General features: G+C 41.3%; 1 protein-coding gene across 3 annotated transcripts in view; it reads right to left on the bottom strand.

The window, feature by feature from the left end:
- Positions 1–7,731: 7,731 nt before the first annotated feature.
- LOC149283274 (amyloid beta precursor protein binding family B member 2-like) overlaps positions 7,732–20,244 on the bottom strand; it is a 99,034-nt gene continuing 86,521 nt past the window's right edge. For all 3 annotated transcript variants that reach the window (XM_089497769.1, XM_089497771.1, XM_089497770.1), the window contains 6 exons: positions 10,588–10,702; positions 10,029–10,116; positions 9,457–9,540; positions 9,152–9,267; positions 8,695–8,871; positions 7,732–7,899 (listed from right to left, as the gene is read on the bottom strand). In XM_089497769.1, the coding sequence (XP_089353895.1) occupies positions 7,732–7,899; positions 8,695–8,871; positions 9,152–9,267; positions 9,457–9,540; positions 10,029–10,116; positions 10,588–10,702 (748 nt within the window). The remainder of the gene's footprint in view (positions 7,900–8,694; positions 8,872–9,151; positions 9,268–9,456; positions 9,541–10,028; positions 10,117–10,587; positions 10,703–20,244) is intronic.

The raw sequence follows: 20,244 nt of genomic DNA, 5'->3' as shown, positions 1-20,244 counted from the left end.
GTAAAAATGTGTCCTGCTGCTGATCTTTCAAAAACACTTTTATACAGATTAAAAACATATTTAAATAAGGCAGACAAGCCTATTATGTGGCAAATGAACTGAAACACAAAGTCTTCTAATTAAAACAGAAGAAAGAAATACATTTGCAGCGTTAATATATACACAGCACCAAACTAAATACAACAGACTATCTGTCTAACAACAAAGGCTGTGCGGCTACTGTATATTCAAAGAAAAGAAAAATCAAAAAGATAAAACATATCGGGGCTTCCGGAACGCTAAGTGTGAGAGCTGCACACGTACAGAACGCTCTGCCTTCTTACAATAACTGTGGCTCGGAGAAAAGCTATGTTTAGATGCAAATGGTTTGATTAGAAAGAGGTTTCCTACATAGAGATCCAGTCAAACTAATTTCATTTATTTCTTTCACTGGGCAACTAAAATAATAGAGCAGAGAAGAGCTGTTAATATTTGCGTTTCGGTAAGGCTTGGCCCTCTCTAGACATAAACTGCAGTGTTTGGGTTTGGATGCCAGAATAGTTGAAGAGATAACAGAATGGTTGAGTGACAGGAGATAGAAGGTTGTAGTTAATGGAGTATATTCAGAGGGAAGTCTTGTTACTAGTGGGGTACTTCAGGGATCGGTATTGGGACCTGTACTTTTTAATAGTTTTATTAGTGATGATATTAGAGGTCTTAGTGGTAAGGTGTGACTTTTTTTGCAGAGGATTCAAATAAATCATGTGCCATTTGGCTTGTCCACCAGGAATCTAAGTAGAAGTGTACGGCCCCAAGGCCTCCTTCTGGAATATCCCCAAATAAATGATAGCCTGCTTTTCATGGCATAAGAGGCCCGGAGTTTGAAACATCTGCTTTATGGTGATATCAGATACTAAGTTTGCAAGGTTGAAGCTCCTTTTTCAGCTTCCTAGTCCCCTCTTATGTCTAAGTCACTCTGTGTGTGTGTGGAGGGGGGGTGCATAGGATGACCAGGAAACCCAGTCTGGTCTGTCCAATGCAGACTTGTACTGACTAACACGATACGAGGGCTCCATGCACTTGACTGGGACAAACCAAGAAACTCTGCAGAACTCCTGAGCCCAGGGCCGGCCCTACAATGGAGCCGGCAAGCGCTTTTTTTTTTTTTAAAAGCGGAGCAGAGAGAGGGGTGCCGAGTGGTTTTCGCGTACCCGCTCGGCATCCCTCTCTCTCCTCTGCGAGCCCTCTAGCCCGGTCTCGGTGCCGGCTTGTAATGCTGAGCGCCGGAAGTGACGTCAATTTCCGGCGCTCAGCATTACAAGCCGGCACCGTGGCAGAGCAGGGAGACTCGCCGCAGGACTGTTTAAAGGTAAGTACAAAGGGGGGGTAGATAATAGGGAGGGAGGGTAGATAATGGCGTCGGCGAAGTTTAAAATGCCGCCCCCGGCGTGGGCAGGGGGGGGCGGCATTTTAAACTTCGCCCCAGGCGGCATTAAGTCTTGGGTAGACCTGGCTGAGCCCATAGGAACTTTGCCTTTTTATGTCAGTTAATTCTACCCACAGGTTTATTTTTATTTTTACCACCCTGACCTTATCCTTATTGCACACAACTCCACCTGCTGGTGATGTCGGGAATTGCAGCAGACTCCCACTTACACCTGGTCAGAAGACAGCAGCATTCCCCTGGAACTCTCAAATCCTCTGCGGTCCACTAAAACTTCGAGTGGTTGTCAGTTGTCACTCCTCCATGAAGCTATTTGGGGATGAGGGAGGAAATTGTGAGAGGCATCCGGGGATATATGAGGTTTGGTGTTGCCCCATTATCAGGACCTGGGCACCCTGTTTTCCGTACGCCGGGACATTTCATTGCAGGTCGCTAGTGAATTTCCCAAGTGGGCTGCATTTAAAATGTCAGCATTACTAATAGTTGTAGGAAATAAAACATTTTGTAAAGATACATTTTTTATGCAAAGCTCCTTCCTCAATTATAACATGCAAACCTTTATCAAGTAGTTAAAAGGTTGCAAAATGGCACTGCAAAATATTTTTTTTCCAAAAATGACCTTGAAGGGCAATATTATATATAAAGAGTGCTGGAAATTATATTGTAATATTAGGTGAATCGTGACACTGAATATAAACAGTTTTATATTGTGTAGAGCAGCCTTGCAGATGTTGTTAATCTGGAATTTAATGGACCATGGGCTAAACTGATGGTGGCCATGCTGGGGAGCTGTGATTGTGCCATGGACTTCTCTGCCCGTTTAGCAGTCTCCCGGGGCTGATCTTATGCCAAGTCATATTCTCACAACAGGTGACTGCTAATATGATGAGTCCAGCAAAAGCCTCGTCCGCTGACCGATAGCATTCATGGATGTGAGGACCTTCTGAGTTCAGTGAAAAGTGACAGCTGCGCCATCAGCTCAACACTGCAAAGTCAACTGGGACTCATCTCAGCAATGCTTTGAGCCACTTTTTAGTGCTCATTACCTAGTACAGCCCATGTGAGGTTAGCGGCCTGGCGAGACATAGACAATATAAAGCTTAGACGATTGTCTCCAACATGGGGGCGCAAATGCTCCTAAAGAGACACACTGCTCCATTCAGCAACCTGCACAATGTGATGTGAGCTGCAGTCACGATGGAAGTCATGACTTCTGAAGTGCCTGAACTTGCAAAATATTCAGTGCAACAGGATTTAAGTGGATCATCCTCCTCCACTATATAAAACTATACATTTTTAAACAAATGTAAAATACCCATATTTACCCAGAGAGGAGCGAGCAGGCGCTTCCCCTCCACAAACTTCAATGCCTAAAAGCCACCAAATAGAAACATGCCTGCAGTCCAATAAATATAAAAGACATGCTTTAAGGCCAGTTAAGAAAGAAAGCTGGTTATCCTTTTTTGAGATGACTGCTTTTTTAATAAGATATTATAATCTAATAAGTGTGACCTTACATGCCCCAGTGTGCCACCCCGGACAGCTAGTAAACGTGTACAGATTGTGTTCTGACAGCCCTTTAATCTGTATCTAGTGTCTGTATTGGCATACGTCAATATTTCCACAAGTGCATTAACGATGACTACAATCAATTGACAGAGGATCACTTCGCAAACGGCGCTATAATTAGCATTAGGGGAGGGCTGGTAAGTAAAACATTTCAGGCCATTGCCAGACGCTTGCTTAGGTTTACCTGCAATTCCACACACAGCCACCAGGGTCTCGAGCAAGAATTTACTTTTTTTTACTGAATCATTTCTGTTGTTTCTTTTTGTGTTTTTGTTTTCCTACCCCTTAAGGTGTTTTGGATGTGAATAGTACGCCTTCACGCGTTGTCTTCCACATACACCATGTACTGGGCCAGCTGGTGGGAATACCCCCACTGGGTGCATGTTATTAGCCCACCCTTAATAAGAAGCCAGCTCATTTAGCAGTTCTTGCTCTTATTTCTTCTCAGACATAAGCTGAGATCTCAAGCCTTTTTTTTTAGACAAGGGAACCATGCACAGCAAATTACAAATATATTACAGTTTACTGTTTTATACATAAGAAAAACAAGTGATACATTTCTCACAATTAACTGAATCCACACTAACCAGCTACCCATTTAAAAAAATATAAATTATATATCTATTTGGAAGCAGATATTTGACACATGAGCCAAAGAAAAAGAAACAAGACGTACAAAGGCATAGTGAATATGGCTGTTTATAGAGCCACAGTATACTAATAATGCATAGATAAATGAACTCTTACTAACACATTGGCATTTAGTCACACATACACACCACATACATACTTTTTGGCAGTAAAAAAAGTGACTTTTTAATTACAATCGATTTTACAAAATAATTTTTAAGTTAAAATATGCAAAGCTATTTTTAAAACAAAATATCTGCAAAGGATTTCCATTTTCCCATAGATCACTGTTTTCCTGGCATTCCATGAGGTGTCATCCAACTCAATACTCCACTTTCACGTGAGTACAGTCCGGTGATGCTTGCCTTATACAAGAAACACAAGGTGTTATCATTTGGCCACAAGTAACACTATAGTAGTATACAGGGCCGGCCCGACAATGGAGCCAAGTGGGGCAACCGCTCCAGGCGGCACTTTTGAAGGGGCGGCACTTTGCCGCCCCAAGCCCTTTTTTTTTTTTTTTTAAAAAGCGAAAGAGAGAAAGGGGCGCCGAGTGGTTTTCGCTTACCAAGCTGTCAGTACCCGCTCGGCGCCCCTCGCTCTCTCCTCTGCGGCGAGTCTCCCTGTTCGGTCTCGGTGCCGGCTTGTAATGCTGAGTGCCGGAAGATTTCCGGTGCTCAGCATTACAAGCCGGCACCGAGACCGAACAGGGAGACTCGCCGCAGGACTGCTGAAGGTAAGTACAAGGGGGGGGGGACGGAGGGAGAGGAAGGGTAGATAATGGGGAGGGACGGAGGGAGAGGAAGGGTAGATAAAGGGGGGGGGCGGCATTTTAAAATTTGCCCCAGGCAGCATTTTGCCTTGGGCCGGCCCTGGTAGTATACATATTTTCCCATTGTCCTCACAGTTTTCCGAGTCCCACATGTTCCCACTAAACATTTATTTTGGATGAGTGGATGGAAATAATGTTGATTCTTATTTTATAAGCAGACTTATAGGAAGGTTATATGCTTTACAATTACTGGATCTCCCAATGTGCAAATAAAAAGCATACATTAAAGGAAAATATAAGATGCAGTCATTCTTCATTGATTACCTGTGTGTAAGGATACCCATCCTATTAGCAGAGCTGCAGGTATTATAAGTGTGCTGTCTTGAGATGCTTATAGTGGTTTCCAGCCTCTTTAACCCTGGTTGTTCCCCAGAGCACTGTGTAGGGATTCATAGGGTTTATTTTTGGGAAGGTCCCATGTGCTGTTTCTGACACTGTAGGTGATCGCCTAGCAGCAGCGGTATCTGCTGTGGGGATTTACAAATTCTCTGCTCAGACAGAAAAGGTATGGCATATATAACAGAAAATAAGTGCACACAATGTAATCCATATAAAAGCTTGGAGAATAAACGTGGCATGTGGAGTTCTACTCGCGACACCTTCTACTCGTATCCTTACGAGTCAGAACACTTCATATGTATCTGACTTTTGGCAGTAATGTCTCCCGAGTAATCAAGACAACCGTTTTTCCAGGAAAATACATTTCCAAGCTTGGTAAAGGGGACTAGAGTTAGAGCGTGATGTAGGGTGCTGCAGAATATGATGGTGCTATATAAATATAACATGAATTCAATCTTGATATATGGTTTCGGGGCTGATGTGTTGCTGGAGATACATAACCAGCATTTAGCCAGCCGCTTATAGCAGAATTTAACCAGCGCTGAAAGTACCATGCAAAATGTAGCCAGAGGCCAGATTTCTACACCTATAACTGAGATTGTACTAAGGCACAGCACTTTAAAAATAAAAAGAAGGCATTATGATGTTATGCGTTAAGACTTCTGAGCCTTGTTTATATTATATGTATCACTGCGGCTAAGAAGCTCTACTTGCCCATCAGTTCTAGGCTTATGGATTCTGAAGTTCCAATCCTGTAACAACGAATACATAATACATCAGCCAAGAATCATTAACACTATGGCAGAAACAGGCTTTTTTTTTTACATGACTGTGTACTTTCCTTCCTGATTTTCAAAACGGATCTATTCTGTAGTCAGATTTGGGATCATTTGTTTATTTAAAATCCAAGGTATTATTAAATCTGAGTGCCCAAGAAGCAGAGGCGACTCTAAAGTAAAAGCAAATGAAGCAGCAGCTAAGGTCCCCGAATGGTTTTAGCACCGTCACAATAAGACCTAGATCTCTCAAGAAGTTATATCGCTATAAATACTGTGTTCATTCCCATCACTTATATTAGAAGGGGGATCTTTAAATCACTTACGGCCCTACAGACCTAGAGCAGGAATCTGGCTTTTCTGGAGCTGAGTATTTTTCACCTCGAATGAACACTGCTAGTGAAGGCAGACTGTGTGCAAAACTAAAATAATGGGTTAAAAACTTGCAGATGATAACTCTAGAGCTTGGACTCTCGCAGAGAATATCTACTAAACAGTCTTCTTTATAAAACGAATGATTAATTAAATTACAGAATTCAGCTACAGACTACTAGTTATGCTGACGAGTTAATATGAAGTCATCTGTGAACATAATTAGAGCCTCATTTTCTTTGAGAAGTATAGATTGTAGGCTTGGAAGGACACCTCTTGGTGTTAGTGTGTAAAACCATGTTCCTTTGTGCCGCGAGGATTTCTTTCTTACGGGAAGGTTACATAAATCTGTCACTTTGTGCTTTGTTATAAGGTTGGGTTTATCCACCATGTGGCAGAATCTTAGTTAGTTGCGTTTTACCCGAATCACCAAAGACTGTTAGCGCCCAGCCACCAATCGCTTGCACCTGTGTGTTTGTATAACGAAACAAGCAAGCAAACAAATTAGCGATACAAACATATCTCCCCCAAAATGACTATAGCAGAGAGCAGACCAGCACTTGCACATTCAGCATACAGTGAAAAGCAAATTTAGGACACATTGATCAGAAATTCCATCTCATCTGCCCCGGGTTTCCTTTCATAAATATGGTTGTAGCTTATAACGAACGTGGACGCTGTGGGTGTCCGGTGACGTTATTATCCTGCATGTCCTTTTTTATTTATACCCTGAAATCAGAATAAAACATCAGTCTCTGTCTGCGATTTTTCAGTGTACAAAGTCCTTTCCTTAGCATGAGGACTTCCATTCACGCCTTCCACAGGCCCATGAGATAAGAGCATTACAAAAAGCAGATTTGTAGATAATATAAAATATTTTTTCACATACATAAATAACTCAATCCAGACCAGGTGTGGCCCTTGGACCTGCTCCTACTACCAATGTGCCCTTCTGATGGGATAAATATTTATCACAAGTCACAACACCCCATGTTCTGGTTGTGATAAAATAGGTATTCATTATAGAAAAAGTGAGACAGGCTGTGGTTCGTAGCGGAACTCAAGCTTTGATCTGCTCTAACAGGATTGCAGGTATTAACCCATTGTGGCCTGTCGATGGCTTCTCATGCTATTTGAGGACCACTAAACAGAAAATTCAAGTAATATTCTACGAGTGTCTGCAAAATGTCTTATGTGAAACGCACCCGGCGCTATACGCACGTGTGGGACCCAATTATCCTCCATCCTCAGGAAACCCCTTTTACAGGCAAATTACAAAGACACGGTATCTCGGGTAATATGGAATCCAGAAAGCAGCTATAATGACACAAGCTGTTATGGTTATCCAAAATAGCCTTTTTTATGATCATAAACCCGGATGGTTCTGTTTACACTTCTTTAAGCCAGTGAGCTATGGGACACTTATTAATCCTTTACATTGATGGGCTCCATAGCATTCAGCATCTGCAGTGCAGAAAATGTCATCTTGTCACAATCCCCTCATCTTATTTACAACTCGGAACATCCAATGCATGTAATGAGAACCACTGACAGGCGGCAGGAGAAAGAACATTAAAAAACCGATGAGTAGATATATCTATATTCATGCTTTCTTTTGTAGTACGCCATGATGTCGTAGAACAGGAACATGCTTGTCACACATTGGATAAAGTTAAATTGTCTGAAGAGGAAGCAGCCGTTTAATGGAAGGCTGAGCTGCGATATAATCTTTTGTTTCAGTAAAGATGTCCAAACGATGTGTTTAAGGATCTAGATTTTTTTAACCCCTACTATGGCATGTCAGCGACGGGGCGTTTCTGTTTCAAAGTGTCAATAAGGGACAAAACCCCGCGTTTTACGCTGGTCGTGACTCTCCGGGTCACGGAGTCTGCAGGAGGAGGAGGTGGTTGCGGCTTCTGGGAAGGAGGCCTGGCGACCAAGCACTTCTGATACCGTAACTGCAAGAAAACACAGATTCGTGCTAACGATTAGTCAAACATGAGCCTAAAACATAAGGCTTGTTGGAAAAAAAAACCCACAATATGAGTATTGTTACAATCACATGACATTTATTTCCTTGGGAGAGGAGTTTGAATAATGCAACTAGGAGCTTTCAGAAAGCTTATCGCAGTGAGAAACATAAAGCGGTGTTTGGGACGCAGAAATTTCACGCAGCCCCAGGGTCTGTGAACAAGTCATTCCTAACACTAAAGGTAGAAAAAAAATAATGGAGAGAAAGGACTGCAGAGAAATACACCTCTCAGCACACTAAGCCAGGCAACTGTACCGATGTAGTTGTTTTTACGGGTTTAGGAAGGCGGAAGCACTCTCTTAGAAACACGACATTTTTATTACTTTTCAACATGTTTGTGTTGTGAGCAGAAACGTTTTTTTCATGTTATATTTCTACCGCAGGCAAGCACAAGGTGTTTAGGATTCCTTCTAAGTTTTTAATTTGTTTATTACTAGTTTCAAATACTACAAATCTCTAGATTGAAAATTAACCAATTAAACCATAACATGCTAAAAATCTCAAGTGGAACAGCACCTTTAATTATTATAACTCCTCTGCATATCAACAAATGCTAATTGGAAGAGACCCCTTTAGCTTTTAACCTGGACAGGTATCAGGTATTACAGATATTACACGCCAGCGGCCAGACTGCATTCCACCATGATCAAAAACAGAACCGACTGAAGCCTCATCTATAGGTGGCTCACACGTAGCGTAATAACACAAAAAGCCGTCTTACCATGCAAGCAGCCTGAACAGCTTCTGAGACATTCCCTGCATTGGGCTCACACCAGAAAACATGAGTCTCAAAATGCTGATTCCCGGTGTCCATAATGAAAGCGAACGTGTGCACATCCTTCCCGACTCCCATGAAGGACAGGAAGCGAACCCTGCACTCCACCAGGACTTCTTCATCCTAGAAAACAGGGCACCATAACCGGACCGCAGATTGACTTTATCTATTGACACCGACTGGTTGATAGAGATGTGAGTGATTTTGGTCAGGCGCTTTTTCAGGGTATCGATACAAAGAGTATGAAATACCGTGCGTGAAATGAGTGAAGAGACGGTGCACTAAACCATCCACCAAACATGAAGTCACTGTGTGTCCCAGTGTGTCCTGTACTGCCACTAAAAGCAAACTTGCCGGCTGTGTGTAAATTATACATATTCACCATTTACTTGCAATTTCTTACCTTTTCTTTGATGACTGTGACAGTCGCATCAGCCACATTCAGAATTACTGGTGTCCAGTCTTCTTTGTCCGAGGGGTTCATAAGCGTTTCGATGGCTTCATTTACAATATCCATACCTTCAACAGAAGAGAAGAAAGGGGTGCCTGCAGCTTTCAGGATTATTTAGGCACACCTCATTAAAAGTAACCATAATACTGTTCAGGGCACAGGTAATGAGAAAACGTTATAGCGGTACTCGTGGGGGGGTTGGTGAAAGAGTACCTAGACAGCAGTATATGCAAAGATACCACAGATGGGTAACTCACCTACAGGCCTGGAGACTTCCAACATACCCAGATACAGGACATGGAACTTCTGCACAAGTTCTGTCTTTGGTGTTGGGAATTCTACTGTATATGAGGAGAGATAACAGACCATTAACAGTAACCCGGCACATCGACTAACGCTCATTCCACAGAACACATTGTTGTCTTCTAAATCTTAGCTCAGCAGCTTGTGTGGCTTCTGTGTTTAACCGCAGGTTGATCTGTTAATATCCCCATATGGATCAATAGATCAGTAAGAATTCAATCTTTCTAGGAAAACGCAAGGAATGATAAAGACATTTATAATAGATTAGTGCTCTGGTGATTTGAACACCCCTCGGAGCACTTGTGGTTAAGGTCCTCGGGATGATACCTTCTGCAGAGGCATTTTATGATTTGGAAAATGGGTATAGCCACATCGCATTTTTACTGGCCCAACATAGCTTCCATGATCTCAGGTGTCTCTTCTTCAGGTGAATTTCAATGTAATGTTTCCCAACGAATGGTATCACATTCCCATAAAGAGTGTTTAATTGTTGCTGGTATGAGAGCCTCTCTCCTTCCTCACGTACCTTGCAATGGCACATCCAGGCTCGTGTGTGGCCGCTCCTGCGATGAGCTGCAAGCAGAGGCTTTGGCGTTTTTCCTTTCTGCCATAATCTGTGTAGAACGGAACATTTTTGTTGTTAACTTTAATCTTAGTTAGTTGCGTGTCCCCACAGACAGTCCTGGAGGTGAGTTCATGTGCAGGCAGATGTGAACACATCTCAGGCATGGAAAGTAGCAGGGGACGGGCAAAGGGTTAATACATAAGGGATGTGAAAGGGACCACGGAGCCATCGTCTGCATTAAAGTGGCTGGAGTGTCCCTTTAAATAACACATTACTTTTAATGGATTAGTGTATAAGCAGTGCTATCTTGAAAAGGAAGATCTTGTGAAATAATCCTTCCCGACCCTACTTACTGAGTAGCCTCTCTACAATTCAACCCCTCCTCTGCATATTCTCACCTTAGTATGTGCAAAAACAAAGTGATGAAGGACAGTCTGAAAAAGGTATAAATGGAGAAAAGAACAGTGACCAATATACTTCCCTTCTTTCTTGTCACTGGTGTCCTTTTTTCTATTCTCACCTTAGAACAGATTTCGTGGAGACTAGTGGCAATCGCTTTCGCTGGCGTGTCACATCTGAACACGTGACATTTTAAAATTCTTGTTTCTTTGTCTCTTGCAACATAAGCAAAGTCCCTGTGAAAATAAAATAAATGTAATCACATTTTTAATTTATTTTTTATTTGCACAGTTGGGATTACTGAAGGTATAGTACGAGTAACCTCTCCCCGCTCCGGCACAGCATCGGCAGCACTAATAACACTCTGATAATGGAGCGATAAGACTGGAGACTTGCTTGCAGAGGTGCCGTTACCGCGCGCGTATAATAAGAATGTCACTCTGAAACTCAATTGTATGTTTTCTGCTCGGCAAACAAATACAATATGCTGCGCTGAATTGTAAATTGCAAATGAGTAAACCCTAAGAGTAATAAATCTCCACATGCAGCTTAATTGGAAAGCTGCCTCCTTCATTGAAATTCAGGAAACATGTCGCTCCGCTCGTAAAAACACGGGGTTTCGGGAACGGCAGCTCCGATAAGATTCTCAAAATGGTATATAGAGGAACATGAAAACGTTCAGCATAACAAAGGGCCCCGCCATACACCGTTCCTGCCACGGTGTCGCCGAGGAATCAATCGCGGAAATGCTTTTTGGGTGTTTAGATGAAGTGCGGTGTCTTGTAGGCCAAGGCTTTTGAAAGTTTTACTGGCCTATAATCCCTCCAGATTCACATGGAAACGCAGAATCAACACATAACTGCGAATCAACACATAACTGCTTTGTAGTAAACAACAGAATGTCACGGTCTTAATCACCCAGAGGGACTCTGAGCGGAAAGCATTTTTAGCGAAACAGAACATCATTAGCATCACCAGAAAGAATACTCTCACCGTGGTGTTTTAGCAGGGAACGTCGCCCATCAAACGACATATTTCAATGGCGCCCTACAGGTCTGCAGATAAAGGGACGTTTACTGGAACAAAATTAAAGCCAATTTTCTTAAGAGTTGCATCCAGCGCTGTATTTAATGCTCTTTAACACAGCGCTGTAAAGCAGGAGCGCCTCAGACTCACAGGCCCCGGAGCCCTAACGCTACCAAGCCACAGCTCCAAAGGATACCGTTCCCAAACGGACACCGTCATGTACATGAGCCTTTGGTGAAGACATTAAAAGTGATTTGGATGCCATAACTTATCCATTAATCTGGCTGCCTGACGTGATCATCCTGCTGTTATCCAAGGACAATAGCTTTGTGGCCCCCTGTCAATGACACAGATGTCTAGGAATGTTAAATGAACACGTGTTTAATCAATGCAGTTCTTCAGAGGCATCTATCATTTGCTGTTTCAGGAAATTGTGTTGGGCTTTGTGGGTAGCAGAAAAATATTTGTGCCGGGTAGCAAACAAACCGCTCCTTAGTAGTAGTCCACCAAAGCTGGTTTTACTCGCATTAAATTCCCTCGACACTCCAGCGAGTATAAATCCCATGGTGATTAGCCAGTAATTCATTCACAAGCGCTGTAGAGATCTCATCTTCCATGGTGTGTATGGAACCAGCTGAGCATCATGGGATTTGTAGTCACAGCAGCTGGTGCACGAGATGTTGAATTTCCAAGGAGGAACGTTCTGTTTATAACGCAATTGCTTGAAAACAAAAACAGATTTCGAGAACAAAACGGGTTCAGTGAACTCGCTGGATTCAGGCTTTCGTTCCAGTTTTTGACAGCATCTGTAATGAGTTTGCGCCTTATCGTCTATCTGTCTTTGGAGCAGATTATTGCAGGTTACCCAGGAGCAGTCAAATACAATAACTTATCTCTAGTCTCTTAGATGGGGCGATGGACGTATTCTTCCGCTTCTCCACTGCTTGCCAGACACATGCTGTATATACTTCAGAGGTTGCCGGTCCTGCAGTCGTTACACTAGAACCCACATTCATAAACCTCCCCCGGGTTAGCCCCCCCATATTAAATTTTTTTACAAAAGATCATGGCATTTGTTAGATCATTGTTAGATCAGGTTTGATCAACTGTTTTTTTCGTTAGATCTACTCTAAAATAGGCAATATTAACAATCTTTTTCAGGGGGGCTAACCCGTAGCCAGCCCCCCCTCAACAAAAATTTCAACAAAATGTTACTGATTATGATAGCTCTATGTTAGATCAGGTTTGATCAGACAAAATTTTTGTTAGATCTAGTCTAATTACTGAGATATTGCATATTTAATGAGGGGGGGCTGGCCCCCCCTCAACTGAAATTTGGATTTTTTTTAATGGATCTTGGTAGATATTCGTTAGATCAGGTTAGATCAACTGTTTTTTTCGTTAGATCTACCACGCGGGAGGCGGTATTCACAATCCTATTTTGTGTGCGGGGGATGGGTACACATACGGTCTGGCCCCCCCTCAACTGAAATTTGGATTTTTTTTAATGGATCTTGGTAGATATTCGTTAGATCAGGTTAGATCAACAGTTTTTTTCGTTAGATCTATCACACAGGAGGCGATATTCACAATCCTATTTTGTGTGCGGGGGATGGGTATACATACGGTCTGGCCCCCCCTCAACTGAAATTTGGATTTTTTTTAATGGATCTTGGTAGATATTCGTTAGATCAGGTTAGATCAACAGTTTTTTTCGTTAGATCTACCACGCAGGAGGCGGTATTCACAATCCTATTTTGTGTGCGGGGGATGGGTACACATACGGTCTGGCCCCCCCTCAACTGAAATTTGGATTTTTTTTAATGGATCTTGGTAGATATTCGTTAGATCAGGTTAGATCAACTGTTTTTTTCGTTAGATCTATCACACAGGAGGCGATATTCACAATCCTATTTTGTGTGCGGGGGATGGGTATACATACGGTCTGGCCCCCCCTCAACTGAAATTTGGATTTTTTTTAATGGATCTTGGTAGATAATCGTTAGATCAGGTTAGATCAACAGTTTTTTTCGTTAGATCTATCACACAGGAGGCGATATTCACAATCCTATTTTGTGTGCGGGTAATGGGTATACATAGGGGCTGGCCCCCCCTCAACTGAAATTTGGATTTTTTTTAATGGATCTTGGTAGATATTCGTTAGATCAGGTTAGATCAACAGTTTTTTTCGTTAGATCTACCACGCAGGAGGCGGTATTCACAATCCTATTTTGTGTGCGGGGGATGGGTACACATACGGTCTGGCCCCCCCTCAACTGAAATTTGGATTTTTTTTAATGGATCTTGGTAGATATTCGTTAGATCAGGTTAGATCAACTGTTTTTTTTTCGTTAGATCTATCACGCAGGAGGCGGTATTCACAATCCTATTTTGTTTGTGGGGGATGGCAATACATACGGGTTGGCCCCCCCTCAACTGAAATTTGGATTTTTTTAAATGGATTTTGGTAGATATTCGTTAGATCCGGTTAGATCAACAGTTTTTTTCGTTAGATCTACCACGCAGGAGGCGGTATTCACAATCCTATTTTGTGTACGGGGGATGGGTATACATACGAGTTGGCCCCCCCAACTGAAATTTGGATTTTTTTTAATGGATTTTGGTAGATATTCGTTAGATCCGGTTAGATCAACTGTTTTTTTCGTTAGATCTATCACACAGGAGGCGGTAATTACAATCCTATTTTATGTGCAGGGGATGGGTATACATACGGGCTGGCCCCCCCTTAACTGAAATTTGGAAAAAAAATTATGGATTTTGGTAGATATTCGTTAGATCAGGTTAGATCAACAGTTTGTTTCGTTAGATCTATCACCCAGTAGGCTGTATTCACAATCCTATTTTGTGTGCGGGGGATGGCAATACATACGGGTTGGCCCCCCCTCAACTGAAATTTGGAATTTGTTTAATGGATTTTGGTAGATATTCTTTAGATCTGGTAAGATCAATAGTTTTTTTCGTTAGATCTACCACGCAGGAGGCGGTATTCACAATCCTATTTTTTGTGCGGGGGGTGGGTATACATACGGGTTGGCCCCCCCTCAACTGAAATTTGGAATTTTTTTCATGTATTTTGGTAGATATTCATTAGATCCGGTTAGATCAACTGTTTTTTTTGTTAGATCTATCACACAAGAGGGGGTATTGACAATCCTATATAGTGTGCGGGGGGATGGGAATACATATGGGTTGTCCCTCCAACCGAAACAAACTGTTGATCTAACCAGATCTAACGAATATCTACCAAAATCCATAATTGTTTTTCCAAATTTCAGTTGAGGGGGGGCCAGCCCGTATGTATACCCATCCCCCCGCACATAAAATAGGATTGTGAATACCGCCTCCTGCGTGGTAGATCTAACGAAAAAAACAGTTGATCTAACCGGATCTAACGAATATCTACCAAAATCCACTAAAAAAAATCCAAATTTCAGTTGAGGGGGGGCCAGACCGTATGTGTACCCATCCCCCGCACACAAAATAGGATTGTGAATACCGCCTCCTGCGTGGTAGATCTAACGAAAAAAACTGTTGATCTAACCTGATCTAACGAATATCTACCAAGATCCATTAAAAAAAATCCAAATTTCAGTTGAGGGGGGGCCAGCCCCTATGTATACCCATTACCCGCACACAAAATAGGATTGTGAATATCGCCTCCTGTGTGATAGATCTAACGAAAAAAACTGTTGATCTAACCTGATCTAACGAATATCTACCAAGATCCATTAAAAAAAATCCAAATTTCAGTTGAGGGGGGGCCAGCCCCTATGTATACCCATCCCCCGCACACAAAATAGGATTGTGAATATCGCCTCCTGTGTGATAGATCTAACGAAAAAAACTGTTGATCTAACCTGATCTAACGAATATCTACCAAGATCCATTAAAAAAAAAATCAAAATTTCAGTTGAGGGGGGGCCAGACCGTATGTGTACCCATCCCCCGCACACAAAATAGGATTGTGAATACCGCCTCCTGCGTGGTAGATCTAACGAAAAAAACAGTTGATCTAACCTGATCTAACGAATATCTACCAAGATCCATTAAAAAAAATCCAAATTTCAGTTGAGGGGGGGCCAGACCGTATGTGTACCCATCCCCCGCACACAAAATAGGATTGTGAATACCGCCTCCTGCGTGGTAGATCTAACGAAAAAAACTGTTGATCTAACCTGATCTAACGAATATCTACCAAGATCCATTAAAAAAAATCCAAATTTCAGTTGAGGGGGGGCCAGACCGTATGTATACCCATCCCCCGCACACAAAATAGGATTGTGAATATCGCCTCCTGTGTGATAGATCTAACGAAAAAAACTGTTGATCTAACCTGATCTAACGAATATCTACCAAGATCCATTAAAAAAAAATCAAAATTTCAGTTGAGGGGGGGCCAGACCGTATGTGTACCCATCCCCCGCACACAAAATAGGATTGTGAATATCGCCTCCTGTGTGATAGATCTAACGAAAAAAACTGTTGATCTAACCTGATCTAACGAATATCTACCAAGATCCATTAAAAAAAATCCAAATTTCAGTTGAGGGGGGGCCAGCCCCCCCTCATTAAATATGCAATATCTCAGTAATTAGACTAGATCTAACAAAAATTTTGTCTGATCAAACCTGATCTAACGTAGAGCTATCATAATCAGTAACATTTTGTTGAAATTTTTGTTGAGGGGGGGCTGGCTACGGGTTAGCCCCCCCTGAAAAAGATTGTTAATATTGCCTATTTTAGAGTAGATCTAACGAAAAAAACAGTTGATCAAACCTGATCTAACAAAGATCTAACAAATGCCATGATCTTTTGTAAAAAAATTTAATATGGGGGGGCTAACCCGGGGGAGGTCATTCATAACGGAAATGCCCCAAGAAAAAAAACATTTTCCTCCTTGAGCATGTATATCATAATATAGGTTACCATCGATAAAAACCTGGTTTTATCCTGTTTTGTAAACCTCCTTTTTCTGCAGACCTGGAGGCCATTGCTGTCAGTCATGTGATATTTAGGGTGATTTTCTTCCCTGCAAACACTGAGCAAATTCTTTATGGGAATGCTAATGAAGGCCATTCCTCCATCATTAGCAAGTGTGTCAGGCTGGGCAATTAAGACTGAGTCATTCTATTGTTTATCTCAAGCCACTATGATGAAGAATTAGGGTGTTTGTCTAGAAGATTAGGCTAAGATTACAAATCTAGAATTACTGATATGCAGCTGCCTGAAAACATTATGCAGAAACTAGAATATATATGTCATATAGAGACGATGATGGCGATGTCGCATCCCTGCGCTGTATCAGGCTCGGTGAGAGTCATTATATTTACTGTCAATGTGGCAGATAATTGCAGGTTATTGTTATTTATTGGTTTTATAGCGCCATCATATCCCCCAGCTCTGTACTATGCTACATAGCAATAAAACAATAATATGGCTATGCGGAGGTTAATGAGCATATAAATATTTGCTCTTGTTTTTAATAATGCCCAAGTAATAGAAGGTGTGCTAATTGACAATTACACCCATATTTTATCAATATGATAACTTTTTTTTTGTCAAGGTCACAAGTCAGGCTTCTAATAATGAATAAGAAGGTCACATGCAGAGCCATTTCTCATCCTGTATATTAGACACTGATTTAAGTACGGTAATCTGAATATAGTAATGAACCCTTTAACAATTACAAGGGAATTCATCCAAAAACCATGAAAACACTGATACATTTTCCATCTATAAATGCCAATTAAGAAAATAAATGCAGTACACAGAAAATAAATTATCATCTCTAATTGGCAATGCGTCTTTATACAAATGCAAATTGAATGCGGACATTCATCCAAATGACAATCAAGAAGTTATAGTCGATAAAAAAAAAAAAAAGGCAAGAACGGAACAGGTAACTTGCCGGTAGAAAAAAAACCATTCGTTCCATCTACTCTTCCATTTCTTCCTGCTTTAGAAACCTCAAACCTTATTTATTCCTTGTCTTATATTTAGGGTAACCCAAATGCCTATCCCATGCATGTTTGCATTCCTCACTGTATTAACCTGTATTACCACTTCTCCTGGAAGGCAATTCCTCTTATGGACCACACTCTCAGTAATACAATACATCCACACATGTAACAAGCATTACAGCACATATGCATTGTACATATATGACTATATTATTCTCTGGAAACATATGAGCCTATGGAGCTTGCCTAGTTGAGATGGTTGAAATGGACAACTGTATTTAGACTTGCAAAAATCCCTTGCAACCCTTTTTTTCACAGCTACCAAAAATTTGTGTATTAATTCGATAATCAATGCTGTAATAATAAAGAACCAAGCTTAGTAGTTGTCTTTCTATAAATGTAACTTTCCATTCTGATTAATAACCTTTCCGTTTTACAGAAAACCCATAGCAATACTTTTCCAGGCCTGTAATATTGTCAGAATGCAATGTTTTCACTTTTTGGCTAATGCTGCGTTTAAATACTGAGAAAGCTGTATAAGACCAGACATACATGTCCTTATTCCAGTGGCCATGGGGGTCAATGTAGCAAGCAGCTTCCAGAGGAAATGTATGGAGAGCTGTCCAGTATGTGGCTGCGGGGGCCATGCTGCATTCTCTTACTCGGACAGATCATCTGAATATGAAATATCTTTGCAGGAAACACTTCTATTGTACATGCATAATTGATGAGATGGACCAGTTATGACCGACTGGCTCCAGTGTTCACCCAGTGAGATCTAATACACTGAAACACAACATCGGGACTGCAACTTCCATCATAAGCAACACACTGCTGCCTTCAGTCATGCCCTAAAGTTAGGACCCCCAGTATACATCATGCAAACACTCAGCAATCATGGACACTTAGACATTGCCCTGAACTAACATTCCCTCTCTGGTGAATAATAACTAATATTAAAGCTACTTAAGCTGAATTAAGATATAGCAAGGGATCTGCCCATGTTTTGCAGAAGAGGGGCTGTCCCCTTCCAGACCCCCCTTCCACGTAAATGACACTGTATGTGATACAATTCCCTGTGTTACTCTCTCTAAGAATCTAGAGATAGGCGATTTTGACTGGACAAACATCTTTAGAATCCAGGTGCCTTTTATACGCTGACTTCTGAAATTTTAAAGTACTTTCTAAAATTCATTTTACACTTAAAACATCTCTCAAAACATACCTGAGCAGCTCTTCCAACTCAAGCTATTTTCTTGGTAAGTAGATTATCAAAAATGGGGTAAAATGCTGTGGCCTAATAGGGGTCCAGATGGGTACAAATGCATTCACACCCCAAGTCCCAGGATGTCACACCACATCTTCTATTGCCCCTGGGCCTGGTGTGGACCAAAGAGGGATGTTTTGCCGTACTGAAACTCTGCTTATTTTACTTGGAGTGACCAGCAGATGAGAGATGTGTGCTGGCTGCAGAGAAGGTCTCCTTCCACCAATAAGCATCCTTCAATCAATAACCATTCCGCCCTGGGCTCACCAACCCCTGACGACAGGTAAGTGCTGGGGGGTAAGGTTGACCAGTAGAATTGGGGATAATATCCAATAATAATAAATAAAAAAGAAGCATTGCCATAGTCCATTTATTTTGAAGTGGAGTTGGAGAACCCACATCTTTTAGAGCATAGGGTATCCTACTACCACATTATGGAAAAATGTGTGCCCTAAATACACTACAGCTAACTGATTGGTAGGAAAAAGATGGAAGTGGTTAAGGAGAAATGTTACAAAAAATATCTTAAAAGCGTGATAAATGTTCTACATTAAAAGTAAAATAAGATCCTTTTGTTTTAGAGGTAATGCCTACAGAGCCTTTTATTCACGAGTCAGACTGTAGGATGAATCGTGGCTGCCATATTGATTTTTCTTTCCCTCTGACGACTGACAGCCCTACTTAAAATGTAACAGAACAGTGACAGGTCCCTATGGGGTGTCTAAATGAAAGATTAACAAAGAACAGAATAGCATTTGCCAAAGATCAAGAAAAGGACATATGTTAAAAATAAATACCCTAATCCAAATTTTTCTCATTGAAATACACATGAGAATGTTAGCCCTTTGGCAATATGCTCATAAAGCCATATCTCAAAATGAATTTAGGAGATTAATGTGAACGCGTATGTGCTCATCGACAAACAAAGGCACATTTTACCCTGTAAAATATGCATTCCTTAAAGAACCGTCTCATCTGCGATACAACCTTAACTTAATTTAGCCCTTAAAAGCATATATCATATAGCTACTAGTCTATTTTAAATGATCCGTTTCTGATGCTGACATACTCTTCAGATCTGATGTCACATTTGCCTGAATCTTCTTGATTTCCATGATCCCTCATTGGGATTGTTCTGTTAGCCTAAGCAGGACGTTGTAAGTCACAATACATGTAATCACATCCTATTGCGACCTTGAGATTCGGGTGTTGACCCAGAGAAGCGGAGCTACATACTATATGTATCAACTCAATATATTGCCTTGATCCAAAGAAGGTATCTTCTAGGACAGCTCTGTCTCTGGCCTTTCCCCTTCTGCATTTTTGTATTGTTATTCTTTTATATATTTGGGTGTATTTCCATGTATTGTGATTAAATTGATAAGCATTGTCTGTCTTGCTTATTTGGATGTGCTATCACCTTTATAATGTATAAAATTGTACCATGTTAGCCATAGAAAGAAAGAAACAAATTTGATAAAGATGATCCCTTTATTGGCTAACT

Source organism: Sceloporus occidentalis, unplaced genomic scaffold (genome assembly GCF_023333645.1).
Source record: "Sceloporus occidentalis isolate IW3139 unplaced genomic scaffold, rSceOcc1.0.p SCAF_107, whole genome shotgun sequence".
Taxonomy (NCBI): Eukaryota; Metazoa; Chordata; class Lepidosauria; order Squamata; family Phrynosomatidae; genus Sceloporus; species Sceloporus occidentalis.
Note: the sequence above shows the minus strand (reverse complement) of the source record. Positions and strands in the feature narration are given on the sequence as shown.